At 45.7% G+C, this 15,122-nt stretch overlaps 1 protein-coding gene across 1 annotated transcript in view; it reads left to right on the forward strand.

Annotated features, from left to right (window-relative positions):
- The first annotated feature begins 4,108 nt into the window (after window positions 1–4,108).
- Window positions 4,109–15,122, forward strand: part of LOC124615388 — a 226,368-nt gene continuing 215,354 nt past the window's right edge. Inside the window, exon 1 of the mRNA XM_047143218.1 lies at window positions 4,109–4,232. Within this exon, the coding sequence (XP_046999174.1) occupies window positions 4,204–4,232 (29 nt within the window). The 5' untranslated portion in view covers window positions 4,109–4,203. The remainder of the gene's footprint in view (window positions 4,233–15,122) is intronic.

Consider the following 15,122-nt stretch of genomic DNA (forward strand, 5'->3'; position numbering starts at 1 on the left):
AGAAGGGAAGCAGCGCACGTACTCTGCTGCACCCAGCCAGTAAACACAAACAAGGTTTATCCAATCTTTTTTTTCAGATTTCCCTGATTTTCCTGACACGTTTGAAATTCCCTGATTTCCAGAACTTGTGGCAACCTTGACGTAAGAACTCCTGTTCAGTTATATAGCTCAGGAGCATTTTACTGAATGCGTGCTGAGGAATTAGAAATGAACTCATCAAGTACAGTGACGGGTATAGCCATCATAACAGCTCCCCGTATTGCCGTACAATATCTGTCAGAGTGCAGTAGACGAAACATGCGACTGTTCGGGTAGCTCGCTGCTTTCTGTAATAGTTCCGCAGCCGTTATTTTAGATGGCACGATTTCCACGTTTGTGAAATTGAGGCATGAGTCCAAACTATATGCGTTTTGTCTGTGTTTCGTGAGCACAGTGAGTGACGACATGCCTGGCGCCTACGAAGCAGAAGCCGAGAAAGCTCAGCATTTTTTGGAAGAAAGTGATCTCAGTGTTTCCAGTAACGGTGCAGACTGGAGGTACACAAACAAGAGTGCGCAAGAAACGTATGCCGATGTGACAACAAAGTACTCTGTGGATTGTTCTAAGGCGATTTATTAGGACTAAGACAATGTATCTAATCATCCTAAAACTATTATTTGCGCTGTAACATCTGAAACTGGCTCTACGGTTCTACGACGCCTGGAACAAAAACGTAAAGAACTTCACATCGTAAATGACTTTCTAATAACGCAATTTTTTTCGAGTCCACCGCAAGAGAAATTAACATTTGTGCAACAAAAAGTCAGAAGATGGGGAAATTTTTCAGTGAACAAAATAAGGTCGACTCAGAAAAATACTGGTCTCTCGGGACGATGTAAAGTTTGCTCAAGATCGAAAGCATTGTAGTGAAACTTGTTTTGAATGTAAGGCAATTAGGTAAAATTCCCTTTTATGTGGTCAAATGTTTCACGGTATACCATAGCGACACAAATGAACTATGTGTGAATATTTTTAACAAAAGAAAACGATTTATGATGCACCGTAAACAATGGAACTGTGTGTGAATGATTATAGTGTTATTAGTCCTTAGCCAAGTATATTACTTCTTGTTTAGTGAAAAATCATGAATATGTGAGCAACTAAAATATATGGTAATAATAATCATACTACTATGACAAATCTGCTCTCAAAAAATCATGTTGTAATTGTTGTGGTCTTCAGTCCTGAGACTGGTTTGATGCAGCTCTCCATGCTACTCTATCCTGTGCAAACTCCTTCATCTCCCAGGACCTACTGCAACCTACATCCTTCTGAATCTGTTTAGTGTATTCATCTCTTGATCTCCCTTTACAGTTTTTACCCTCCACACTGCCCTCCAATACTAAATTGGTGATCCCTTGATGCCTCAGAATATGTCCTACCAACCGATCCCCTCTGCTAGTCAAGGAGTGCCACAAATTTCTCTTCTCCTTAATTCTATTCAATACCTCCTCATTAGTTATGTCATCTACCCATCTAATCTTCAGCATTCATCTGTAGCACCTGCCGGCCGGTGTGGCCGAGCGGTTCTAGGCGCGTCAGTCTGGAACCGCGCGACCGCTACGGTCGCAGGTTCGACTCCTGCCTCGGGAATGGATGTGTGTGATGTCCTTAGGTTAGTTAGGTTTAAGTAGTTCTAAGTTCTAGGGGACTGATGACCTCAGATGTTAAGTCCCATAGTGCTCAGAGCCATTTGTCCCATTTTTTTGTAGCACCTCATTTCGAAAGCTTCTATTCTCTTCTTGTCCAAACTATTTACTATCCACGTTTCACTTCCATACATGGCCATACAAATACTTTCAGAAACGGCTTCCTGACACTTAAATCCATACTCAATGTTTACAAATTTCTCTTCTTCAGAAACGCTTTCCTTTCCATTGCCAGTCTACATTTTATATCCTCTCTACTTCGACCATCATCAGTCATTATGCTCCCCAAATAGCAAAACTCTCATTTCCTAATCTAATTCCTGCAGCATCACCCGATTTAATTCGACTACATTTCATTATCCTCATTTTGCTTTTGTTGATGTTCATCTTATATCCTCCTTCCAAGACATTGTACATTCTGTTCAACTGCACTTCCAAGTCATTTGCTGTCTCTGAGAATTACAATGTCATCAGCGAACCTCAAAGTTTTTATTTCTTCTCCATGGATTTTAATACCTACTCTCAATTTTTCTTTTGTTTCCTTTACTGCTTGCTCAATATACGGATTGAATAACATTGGGGAGAGGCTACAAACCTGTCTCACTCCCTTCCCAACCAGTGCTTCCCTTTCATGCCCCTCGACTCTTATAATGGCCATCTGGTTTCTGTACAAATTGTAAATATCCTTTCGCTCCCTGTATTTTACCTCTGCCACCTTCAGAATTTGAAAGAGAGTATTCCAGACAACACTCTCAAAAGCTTTCTCTAAGTCTACATATGCTAGAAACGTAGGTTTGCCTTTTCTTAATCTAGCTTCTAAGATAAATCGTAGGGTCAGTATTGCCTCACGTGTTCCAACATTTCTACGGAATCCAAACTGATCTTCCCCGAGGTCGACTTCTACCAGTTTTACCATTCGTCTGTAAAGAATTCGTGTTAGTATTTTGCAGCCATGGTTTATTAAACTGATGATTCAGTAATTTTCACATCTGTCAACACCTGCTTTCTTTGGGATTTGAATCATATTCTTCTTGAAGTCTGAGGGTATTTCGCCTGTCTCATACATCTTGCTCATCAGACGGTAGAGTATTGTCAGGGCTGGCTCTCCCAAGGCTATCAGTAGTTCTAATGGAGTCTTGTCCACTCCCAGGGCCTTGTTTCGGCTTAGGTCTTTCAGTGCTCTGTCAAACTCTTCAAGCAGTATCATATCTCCCATTTCATCTTCATCTACATCTTCTTCCATTTCCATAATATTGCCCTGAAGTACATCGCCCTTGTATAGACACTCTATATACTCCTTCCACCTTTCTGCTTTCGCTTCTTTGCTTAGAACTGGGTTTCCATCTGAGCTCTTGATATTCATACAAGTGGTTCTCTTTTCTCCAAAAGTCTCTTTCATTTTCCTATAGGCAATATTTATCTTACCCCTAATGAGATATGCCTCTACATCCTTTCATTTGTCCTCTAGCCATCCCTGCTTAGCCATTTTGCACTTCCTGTCGATCTCATTTTTGAGACGTTTGTATTCCTTTTTGCCTGATTCATTTTCTGCATTTTTATATTTTCTCCTTTCATCAATTAAATTCAATATATCTTCTGTTACCCAAGGGTTTCTACGAGCCCTCGTCTTTTTACCTACTTGATCCCCTGCTGCTTTCACTATTTCATCCCTCTAAGCTACCCATTCTTCTTCTACTGTATTTCTTTCCCCCATTCCTGTCAATCGTTACCTAATGCTGTCCTTAAAACTCTGTACAACCTCTGGTTTAGTCAGTTTATCCAGATCCCATCTTCTTAAATTCCCACCTTTTTGCAGTTTCTTCAGGTTTAATCTAGAGTTCATAACCAATATATTGTGGTCAGAGTCTATATCTGCCCCCGGAAATGTCTTACAATTTAAAACCTGGTTCCTAAATCTCTGTCTAACCGTTATATAAACTATCTGAAACCATAAGGGAGGAAAAGATCTTATCTTTTCTTCAGTTGCAGAATTAACAATCTACCAGAATTAATGAACATACACAAGTGGTCAATATGCATACTGCAAGTGTAGCATTCCTCTCTTTTCTATCGTCTCTTACAATCTCGGTCCCGACCTAAATCTAAAAATAACAGAAAAAATAGATTCGTTTTACTGGCGCACAGGTAGTTCAGTAGTCAACAGTAAAGGAAGAAAACAAGAAACAGTCTTCGAATTTCAGCCGTTTAAACAGTATTTCCCGTGGCTGTAGTGAATGACATTTCCTGTGAAGAAATCCATAAATAGAAGTATCCCGTGACTAAACAACTTGCGGACGGCTAGCATTAGTGTCCAAAGACGATGCCCTGACTGGGTTGCTTAGCGCGCCTCACGAGTTCCAGTGTGGCGCTGCTCACGCGGTCCGCTGCCTCAGTTGCGTGTTTACGTTGAAAGCCGAGCGAGCTAGCGACCCATCGGCACGTTGGAAGATCAGTGAACGGTTCTTTTCGAGGATGCGCTACGTTTTAGTAACACTCATAGTAATCTGTTTTTCACATGATGAAAGTGCTGGGTACTACGGACAGGTGAGATATTTTCTATAATTAAGCTTTCGGTGCTGATATTTGCTCTGTCATCGCAAAAAAATTTGTATGTGCGGCAGAAGCGCCTCGCAAAGATTTGTTAATAGACAAGATTTCGGAACAAATAAGTTACTTTGTACAACATATAAATGGAAAAGCAGGGAGTGTCATGTCCCAAATTAGCCACTAATACGTAATTCCTGTCGATTTTATAGGCGTATGGACTTAAGCTAAGCGTATTGTATGTTTAAAGGAATCCCCAGAAAATACCTTTTTTTTTTCTTTAACATACTCCATGGATACTACTATGTCAGTGATGGGTTGGTCAATTTCGACGGGGAAAAATCAGGATAAACTATCGTTTTGTCGTTTGCCACGTGTTATGTGCCCAATTTCAGTGGAACAATGTCCCCCAACTTTAATTTGTTCCGTCGTAATATCAATGTTTTCAAACATTTATTAAACTCATACACTTCTACGTAAAAATTTAAGTGTAAAAAGTTCTAACAGGAAAATGACGCGGACGAGTCAGTTATGCTGCTAATATTTGAAAGAAATAAAAGCTCACTCGTAGTAAAAATCAGCGCCTTGGAGAAATGCTGACTTTTGCAATGTTTAATTATGTAATGTTTTCTTTATGTAATGTTTTCTTTGTTGACCAACTTTGGACAGCAACTAGTCAAATTTGTAAGAAAAGTATCAGGAAAGAATGCTTCGTACTCAGATCTGAAGGATTATGTGACATGGGACAGAAGACCACAGTGAAATAAGCAGCTAAATTACTGCAGGAGATATAGTATTGAAGGGAAGTAGTTCAAACGATCCACTTTGATAACTCAGAGTTAAATCGTAAATTTTACCACTCCATATTTTGACGAAATTATTTCAAGTTTATGAACTTGATCATTACAATGTCTCCGGCTGTCACAAGATAAGTACAAAATGTTTTAGTGTACATCCTATTCTGACAATACCAAACTGGCAGGAACCCCGAATTCGTAACACTTAAGATCGTATATTTTACGAGGGTTTGGTAATCTAGGGTTAAGCGCCAGGTACTTCCAATTTGGTTTTAGGCGAATACTGCATCGTCGCATTTTTCAGGCGAATTATTGTAGACACTGCAGTGAAAGCGTGATAGTTGGCAATATTTAGATTGCCTTCTGGGGTCAGACTTAGTGAGTTTTTGCTCGTAAAGGCAATGCCCTCATATTCTGCAGAAGGGAACTTCAAATTGCCCATCCGATAATACTTATATTTTTTTCCAACAATTAGTCTAAGTGAATGGCGTGATGTTTCTCTTGCAAGGGGGTTTCAATCTTGCGCATACTGATCCACAGTGTCAATTCTAAACGGCTTCTATCTTGGGCACCTAGCTTCTCCATAGTGTATTCTCATCTACGGACGTCAATCTAATCATCACTTTTATTTATGCCCTCGTCGATTATAAGTAAAATACCAGTCTGATAGGGTTTTTCTGAAACTTGTCAAATCATACTGCTTCCAATTCTATTTTGCTCCGCAGACTTTCTATACGGTATGTTCTGTTGGGAACTAAATTTGTGAAATCGATAGATTTCTCCACTTCTATAGTAGGCTGAATTACTTTAAATCATTTTTTCATTCTTCTGACTGGTTGATGCGGCCCGCCACCAGTTCATCTCCTGTGCAAAGCTTTCCACCTGAGTTGCAATTGCACCCTGCACCTTCAATTATTTGCTGGACGTATTCAAATCCCTTCCTCTACAGTTTATATCCTCTACCGCTCCCCCTAGAACCATGGAAGTTAGCCCCCGATACATTAACGGATGTCTTATTCTGTCCCTTTTAGTCAGTGTCTTCCATACGTTCCTTTCTTCGCCGATGTCGTGGAGAACCTCATTCTTGCGTTATTCACGGAGCGAGCGAGGTGGCGCAGTGGTTAGCACGCTGGACTTGCAGTCAGGACGGTTCAAACCCGCGTCCGGCCACGCTGATTCAGGTTTTCCGTGATTTTCCTAAGTCGTTTCAGGCAAATGTCGGAATGGTTCCTTTAAAAGGGCACTCCCGATTTCCTTTCCCATCCTTCCCTAATCAGATCTTGTGCTCGAACTCTAATGACCTCGTTGTCGACGGGACGTTAAACACTAATCTCCTCCTCGAAACCAATCAACCTTATCACCCCACCTAATAAAAATTTCTGTACCACCACATCTCAAAGGCTACTGATTTTCTCTAGTCTCACTACCATACAATGCTGTGCTCCAAATGTACATTCTCAGAAATTTCTTAAAGTTAAAACCTATGTTTGAGAGTAGCAGATTTCTCTTGGCGAGGAATGCCTTTGTCGCCAGTTATAGTATACTTTTTAATTTCTCCTTGCTCCGCCCTTCATAAGTTATTTTGCTGCCAAAGTACCAGAATTCGTTAACTTCGTTTTTGTGATCCCCAGTTATAAGTTTTTCGCTGTTCTCGGTTCTGCTACTTATTACTTTAGTCTTTCTTCGATTTACCCTGTTCATATTCTGTACTCATTACTGTTCATTCCATTCAACATACCCTGCAGTCGTTCTTACAATGAGGAAGCACTGTCGCCAGCGAATCATTATTTCACCCTGAATTTTTAATCCCACTCGTGAACCTTTATTTCCCTCATTGCTGCTTCGATGTATTGAACAGTAGGGATGGACTACATCCGTCGCACACCCTTCTTGGCCGGAGCACTTCACTTCATTCTTGGTCTTTCAGTCTTACTGTCCCCTCTCGGTTCTTGTATATATTGCATATTACCCGCCTTTTCCTATAGCTTACCCCCATTTTTCTCAGAATTTCGAACATTTTGCACCATTTTACATTGTCGAGCGCTTTTTCAAGGTCGACAAATACTATGAACGTCTTGATTTTTCTTCAGTCTCGCTTACAGGCCCCAAATCTATTTTAGACACTGTTAAAACGACATTCCGTATGAGCCACAGCTGCAGCGGGTGCAAAGAAGCTGAAGTATTAGCATTATTATTATTACAATGCTAATTAGCCCAGGCTCATTGTATGGCGCCAGCTAACGTGATACAGTAGCTAGCTGGTGAGAGGACCCTGCTAGAAGAGCAGTGGTGTTGCCTGTAGCGGTGTAGTGTGGCACTTGACTATGGGTAACAGTTACGATGAAACGCCAATTGGACTAATTGCTTGTCCCGTAATTCGTGGTGGCTAGGCTGACTCAGAGGCAGTGCAGCACCGCTTGTGTATATATTTCGAACGATAAATCACCAAGTTTATTCGAAATATTAAGATGCTTTAAGTTTCTTGTAATCTTTCGGACCCCCTACACACGCACCAATTTATCGACTGGCAGACCAATTTCCTGGCGGGCTACACACATCCCGACTGACTGCACTCAGCGATTACAGCGCATCCGGATGTTTGATCTCAAATTCATTGTGTCTGTTCTAAGGGACCCCACTTGCTTTTACACAGAAATTAAAACGGGGTTTTTCCTTGGCTATTTTCGAGGTAGCAAGGCCAAAAAAAAAAAAAAATGCAGAGAGAAAGCTGTGGGAAAGTGGTTAACGCAAGGAAAGAAATTCACTCACGCTGTTACTTAAGCAGCTGGAATCCGATGATTTTTCGTAATTATCTAAGAATGGATGAAGCATGTGTTCCGGAGCTGCTGAAGATCAAACTATTCTTAATGAACAAGACTAATAATGAGGTTGTAAGCTGCGAGGAGAGGCTGTTAGTTACCTTGATTTCTAGGGACTGACAGTTTAGAGGGCCTCAAATTAAGTGCTGTTGTATACCCACAATTACTAACTACAGTGATTCCTGAAACGTGATGTATAGTTGACTAGAGAATATAATAAAACAAGACATTCATGTAAACGTTAATAATTTGTGTATATAGCATAAAAGATGACACGTAAGTTTAAGAAATTCATCGAATTCGAAGAAGACTCCATCATAAATACAACAGATGCGTAAGAAATGAAGTACTTAGCAAAAGTAAGACCACGCTTCGTTCATAGCAGAGGGGTTTGGATACATGGACTTTAACAATGAATCAAATTTAAGATTCAACGCCCAGTGAATGTAGATATTTCGGTTTTTAGATTTCATCAGAAATAAAACCTAGAAACTGAAACACAGGTCGGCGGACTGTTCTATGTGCCATGCGAAACCATTACGGATTCGTTAAAAAGTGAAGTGTTTCATTTCTTGCATCTATATTACTATACCTCTCGCACGACGCGTCGCATAAACAGTCTTTTAGTTTTGTCTGCCTCGTACACTCTTACAACCACATCAAAAGTTTTGCATCACCCCGGTTCCCAGAACTCCCGATGATAGACGTTGACTGTGAATATTGTATCACAGACAGTCCCTTTGACTGTTCGGAGATGTCACTAAATCCGTCCACAGATGTAAACAACCATGCACGAACAGCGCCTATTAGACGGAGAGGGTCCGACAGCCGATCATTCGTCATTCCACCAGGAAGGAGGTACTCGGCTCGTATTTAGTTCAACCATCCCTAGACGATCAATGCCGCAGTTCGATCGCGTCCGCATTGTTACTTTGTGCCAGGAAGGGCTCTCAACAAGGGAAGTGTCTAGGCGACTCGGTGTGAACCAAAGCGATATTGTTCAGACATGGAGATACAGAGACAGGAACTGTCGATGACATGCCTCGCTCAGGCCGCCCAAGGGCTACTACTGCAGTGGATGACCGCTACGTGCGGATTATGGCTCGGAGGAACCCTGACACCAACCCCACCATGTTGAATAATGCTTTTCGTGCAGCCATAGGACATAGTGTTACGACTCAAACTGTGCGCAATAGGCTGCGTGATGCGTAACTTCACTCGCGACGTCCATGGCGAGGTCCATCTTTGCAACCACGACACGATGCAGCGCGGCACAGATGCCCCAACATGCCGAATGAACCGCTTAGGATTGGCGTAACGTTCTCTTCACTGATAAGTGTCGCATATGCCATCGACCAGACAATCGTCGGAGACGTGTTTGGAGGCAACCCGGTCAGGCTGAACGTCTTAGACACATTGTCCAGTGAGTGTACCAAGGTGGGTCCCTGATGTTTTGAGGTAACATTATGGGGGGCCGACGTATGCCGCTGGTGGTCATGGAAGGCGCCGTAAAGTCTGTATGATACGTGAATCCCATCCTCCGACCGATAGTGCAACCGTATCAGCAGCATATTGGCGAGGTATTAGCCTTCATGGACGACAAATCGCGTCCCCATCGTGCACATCTTGTGAATGACTTCCTTGAGGATAACGGCATCGCTCGACTAGTGGCCAGCATGTTCTCCAGACATGAAACCTATCGAACATGCTTGGAATAGATTGAAAAAGACTGTTTATGGACTACGTGACCCACCAACTGCTCTGAGGTATCTACGCCGAATCGCTGTTGAGGAGTGGGTCAATCTGGACCAACAGTGCCTTGATGAACTTGTGGATAGTATGCCACGACGAATACAGGCATGCATCAATTCAAGAGGACGTGCTACTGGGTATCACAGGTACCGATGTGTACAGCAATCTGGACCACCACCTCTGAAGGTCTCGCTGTATCGCGGTACAACATGCAATGTGTGGTTTTCATGAACAAAGGGCGGAAATGTTTGTTGATCACTATTCGAATTTTCTGTAGAGGTTCCGGAATTCTCGGAACCGAGGTTATGCAAAACTTTTTTGATGTGTGTATATTAGAACAGCATTTAATCCCGCGCGCATTGGCAGGACTAACTTATCGGAAGGTTGGCATGACCCTATTGTCTTTTTCATACCTTGGTGCACGACACCGCTACGCGAGGCACAATTTGTTGGGTGGAGTGGTGGGGGTCGGCAGTCGGTTGGTCCTATCTACCCGACATTACAAGAAATGTTCGTCGAACAGCCAAAACGCCTACACGTGATACTGGTCGGCGAGTAGGTCGGTTAGTTGGTGTTGGACCCTTTAACATGTTCTGTACGGAGTGTTTCTTTAAGAGTATATTAACACCAGACATTTTTCAAGTAAGTTACAGACGTGGATGAAATTCCTTAAAATTTTTTTAACAGGAATAATGTCGGAGTATTAAAGCCACCATGGAAGCGAGTGATATTGTAAATTATAACTGCAGTGTCTAGAACAGAGCCTTAGCATCATGTTGTGGACGCGAGTTCAAATGCCAAGGAAGTTTAAGACTGCTTAAATTTACACTTCGCACTTTCTAGTAGCGACTCAAATTCACGAATCTTGCAGCGAAATTGAATCAGATGTTTTCCGTGAGCTAATATGGGTACAGGTCATGCTAGATAAATGGAATAAATAATGGGTTACTTTTACTGACCCCTGACTCAGTTGCTTAAAGGTTGAAAGAAACCTTGAGTACCATCTCAAATAGGAACTCTAATTATGTAATTGTAATTGGTGGTGACTTTAGTGTGTCCTTGACATGTTGGATGATGAAAGCCAGTGGTAGGCATAGAATATCGTCACTAAAAGGAATCTGTTAAACTTCGGTTACACGATAAATCGCACAAATATAAAGGCTGCCAGCTCAATTCCAATGGTTACCCACACAAAGAACTTAAATTGTAGCTATCACATAGAACACGTGGCACCCCCAAGGGGTCCACAACTCTTTTGTGGATACGTGTGTGGCGAGCACGGGACCCCGAGCTAATGGGGCCCTCCTTCCTTTCCGGGCTGCATACCTTCCTTTTCCACATCCTTCCCTATCCCCCATCTTGGCGCCCCCCCTCCCCTTTCCTCTGGCTCTTTCCTCCCCTTTCTCCCCCTCTGGGAGTATGGTTTGTGCCTACATCTGGAGACGGACGCTCGTAAATTTAACGCATTCTTCGCCTTCTCTGCTTGTATGTCTTCATCCTTCCTTTGTCCTTCTCTTTCCTTACCTCTTCTCTTTACCCTTTTCTCCGCTGCGGCGTTTGAGACATCTCTTCTTTCCTTTCCCTTTCTTTTCTTTCCCTTTCTTTGTTTTTCCCGTCTCTATCTTCCTCCCTGTGCATGTCTGAAGGCCGACCCACGTAGCCGGTGACGGGGTAACGCGTAATTCCCAGCCCCGGGTAGACAGGTAGGACACATACATACCCCCTGGTAACGGCCAAGCCCAGGAGGAGTGATTACCCGAGCTGATACTCCGAAAGTGCCGGTTGGTCCCTCCGTCCGTTTGCTGGGAGGTGTGACCTGAGGTGTGAACAATCACCTAAGGCGGGTGTGCCCTCGGTGAGGGCCCCCACAAGGGAGGAGCGCGCCATCGGAGACGCCGGTAATCATGGGGATTCTTCCGCAATGGTTTCCTCACCTTCCACTATGTCTGCTCACAAACGTAAGTTCACTGAGTCTCAGCCACAGACGGTTCTTCCATCGTTGCCACAGTTCCTTGTTGTTTCTCGGTCTGACGAAGGTCACGACTTTTCCACGGTCAACCCTTTCATTATTCAGAAAGGTGTCGGCGCAATTGCAGGTCCTGTAAAGTCTTGTTCCAGATTACTGAATGGCACCTTGTTGTTAGATACAGTCAGTGTCCTCCAGGCACAAAAATTGCTGCGTACTTAACTGCTCCACACTTTACCCATCCAGGTTGAAGCGCACCACACTTTACCCCCTGCGGGTTCGGGGGTAAGAATAGGCCCGCGGTATTCCTGCCTGTCGTAAGAGGCGACTAAAAGGAGTCTCAAACGTTTCGGCCTTATGTGATGGTCCCCTGTCGGGTTTGACCTCCATATCTCAAAATTTTTCCGAAGAGCGAGCCGATTGGGGAAGGGCGCCTTACTTGGTGCATTGTGTCCGTGTTGTGTTGAGAACTTTCGCCATCTTATTCGTCGTTGCCTTGCAGTCTTGCCCGCTCTCCATCTCTTGGGCATCGATGCGCCCCTGCGTGCACTTTCTGCCAAGCACTGTGCAGGGCCATTTTCTGCACTGACGACGCCCATGGACCACATGTCACCTAACATCCAGCACGGTAGCCAGTCCGTTGTGGTGGGGCCGCCATGTACCCTCTTGGTTGTAGCCCCCTGACAACACAGGGATCTCTCTACTGATGCCTGCGCCGTTCACTCCCCACGTATGCCAAGGAGTAGATGCCCATCTCCCTGGGGCATCAGGACTCCCGGCAATGGCCATCCTGCCAGGTGGCTATTGCTGTGGCTGGGTGGCGCCCGTGGGGAGGGCCCTTGGTCGGAGTAGGTGGCATCAGGGCGGATGACCCGCAATGAAGCGTGGTACATCATCTCTCGCTGGCGGCCAGCCGCCAGCAGTCTCTAAGCGTTCTCGGGCTCAATTTAATGCTCAGAAGTACGATCCGAAAACGTTCCCTTCCCTGGCCACGCCGTGGGAAGAGCGTAAGTCTCAGGATGGAGTTAACAGTTATTCGCCCCGATTCTTAGTTTGCACGCGAGCTGATGGGGAGTCTTTTCTATCCACAAAGCCTCAGTTCTTCGTCGAGCATTTAGAGGACAAGTTTGGGGGGGCGGAGGGCTTGTCTAAAATGCGCTCTGGGTCAGTACTGATACAAACGGCATCCTCCGCCCAGTCCCGCAGGTTACTTGCTTGTGACAAGTTGGGGGATGTTAACGTTTCTATTACACCACATAAGAGTTTAAATATGGTCCAGGGTGTTATTTTCCATAGGGATCTCCTTTTGCAGTCTGATGACGAGCTGCGCGCCAACTTAGAACGTAGAGGTGTTCATTTCGTCCGGCGCGTTCATCGGGGTCCGAGGGACAATCAGGTTGCTACCGGTGCCTTCATCTTGGCCTTCGAGGGTGATACGTTACCGGAAAAGGTCAAGGTGATGGTCTACCGATGTGACGTCAAGCCCTATATCCCTCCCCCGATGCGGTGCTTCAAGTGCTGGAAGTTCGGCCATATGTCTTCCCGCTGCACTTCCAGCCTCACATGTCGAGATTGCGGACGCCCGTCTCATCCCGATACTCCATGTGCCCCGCCTCCCATCTGCGTCAACTGCGGGGAGCACCATTCACCTTGCTCGCCTGACTGCAAAGTCTTTCAGAAAGAGCGCAAAATCATGGAATATAAGACCCTGGACCGGCTGACCTATACTGAGGCCAAACGGAAATATGACAGACTCCATCCTGTGAGAATGACATCTTCGTATGCAGCTGCTACAACAACTGTGCTAGCTCCATCAGTTTCGAGACTTCCAGCCAGCTCGATAAGCAGTACGACTCCTTCTGCCCCATTGCCCGTGGGGGGCTCTCCCCAACCTGTTGCTCCTGCACCACCTACCTCAGGAGCAACCTCCTCCCACCTGTCGGGGACGTCCGTCCCCGCTTCTCAGCCGGAGAAGCGTCTAACTTCTTCGGCTACTCTCGCCCGTAAGAGTTCCCTTGGGACCCTCCCTTCCCAGGGTTCCACCAGCGGGAAGGATGACGGCCGCCAGTGGCATAAGTCCTCACCAGCGGCCGGGCGTAGGGCTTCACGATCCTCCTCTGTCCCGGAGACTGAATCGGTGAAGCCTTCCCAGCCGGTGAAACCCAAGGTTCAGCGAGAGAAGTCCAAGAGAAAGACCTCTAAGGCTAAAGAACTTGCGGTGGCACCAACCCCACCGCAGCTTTCGCGCTCTGCGTCTGAGGATGAAGTCGAGATTCTAGCGTCCGCTGAGGACCTTGATCTCGCTGGTCCCTTAGACGCCATGGATGCCTCTCGTACGGGTACTGAATCGGTGGCAGTGAGTGAACAAGCGGTGTAAATTGCCTTCCCAGTCCTTTCACGCCTTTCTCAGCCATGGACAATACCATCCTCCAGTGGAACTGCGGCGGTTTTTTTCCACCATTTAGCTGAGCTCCGCCAACTTCTCAGCCTTCGCCCATTCTTCTGCGTTGCTCTCCAGGAAACTTGGTTTCCAGTGATGCGAACCCCCGCCCTCCGTGGCTATCGGGGTTATTACAAGAACCGAGCAGCTTATGAAAGGGTGTCTGGTGGCGTCTGCATATATGTCCTTCACACTCTGCACAGCGAGTCTGTCCCTCTCCAGACGCCTTTAGAGGCTGTCGCTGTACGCGTGTGGACGCCACAGGCTGCTACCGTCTGCAGTCTTTACATTCCACCGGATGGTGATGTCTCGCAGCATGTCCTGGCTGCACTGGTCGCCCAATTGCCGCCACCTTTCTTGCTATTGGGCGACTTCAACGCTCATAACCCTCTGTGGGGTGGGTCAGTGGCAACAGGTCGAGGCGCCATCGTTGAGCATTTATTGTCTCAGCTCGATCTCTCGCTGTTAAATGATGGTGCCTTCACACACTTCAGTGTGGCGCATGGCACCTACTCCGCCATTGACCTTTCAATCTGTAGCCATAGCCTCTTACCGTCTGTCCAGTGGAGTGTGCATGACGACCTGTGTGGTAGTGACCATTTTCCGATCTTTTTGTCACTACCACAGCGCCACTCTTCTGGGCGCCCTAGCAGATGGGCTATGAATAAGGCTGACTGGGACTTGTTCTCCTCCACTGCCGCTTTTGAGCCTCTCTCTACCGATGACATTGATGCGGTGGTTCAATCGGTCACCACCGGCATCGTTACTGCCGCCGAATCTGCCATTCCCCATTCCTGTGGGTCCCCTCGGCGGAAGGCTGTGCCTTGGTGGTCGCCTGAGATCGCTGAAGCGATTAAAGATCGCCGGCGGGCGCTCCAGCGTCACAAGCGACACCCCTCCCTCGACCACCTTATCGCCTTCAAACGGCTGCGTGCCCGGGCCCGCCTCCTTATCCGCCAAGGCAAGAAGGAGTGCTGGGAGCGGTATGTGTCCACCATTGGCCTCCATGTCACTCCCTCGCAGGTCTGGGCCAAGATTCGACGCGTCTACGGCTATCGGCCACCTGCCAGCGTCCCTGCGCTCTCACTGAATGGAGCAGTTTGTACTGACTCCGAC

This window comes from Schistocerca americana, chromosome 1 (genome assembly GCF_021461395.2).
Source record: "Schistocerca americana isolate TAMUIC-IGC-003095 chromosome 1, iqSchAmer2.1, whole genome shotgun sequence".
In the NCBI taxonomy this organism is placed as follows: domain Eukaryota; kingdom Metazoa; phylum Arthropoda; class Insecta; order Orthoptera; family Acrididae; genus Schistocerca; species Schistocerca americana.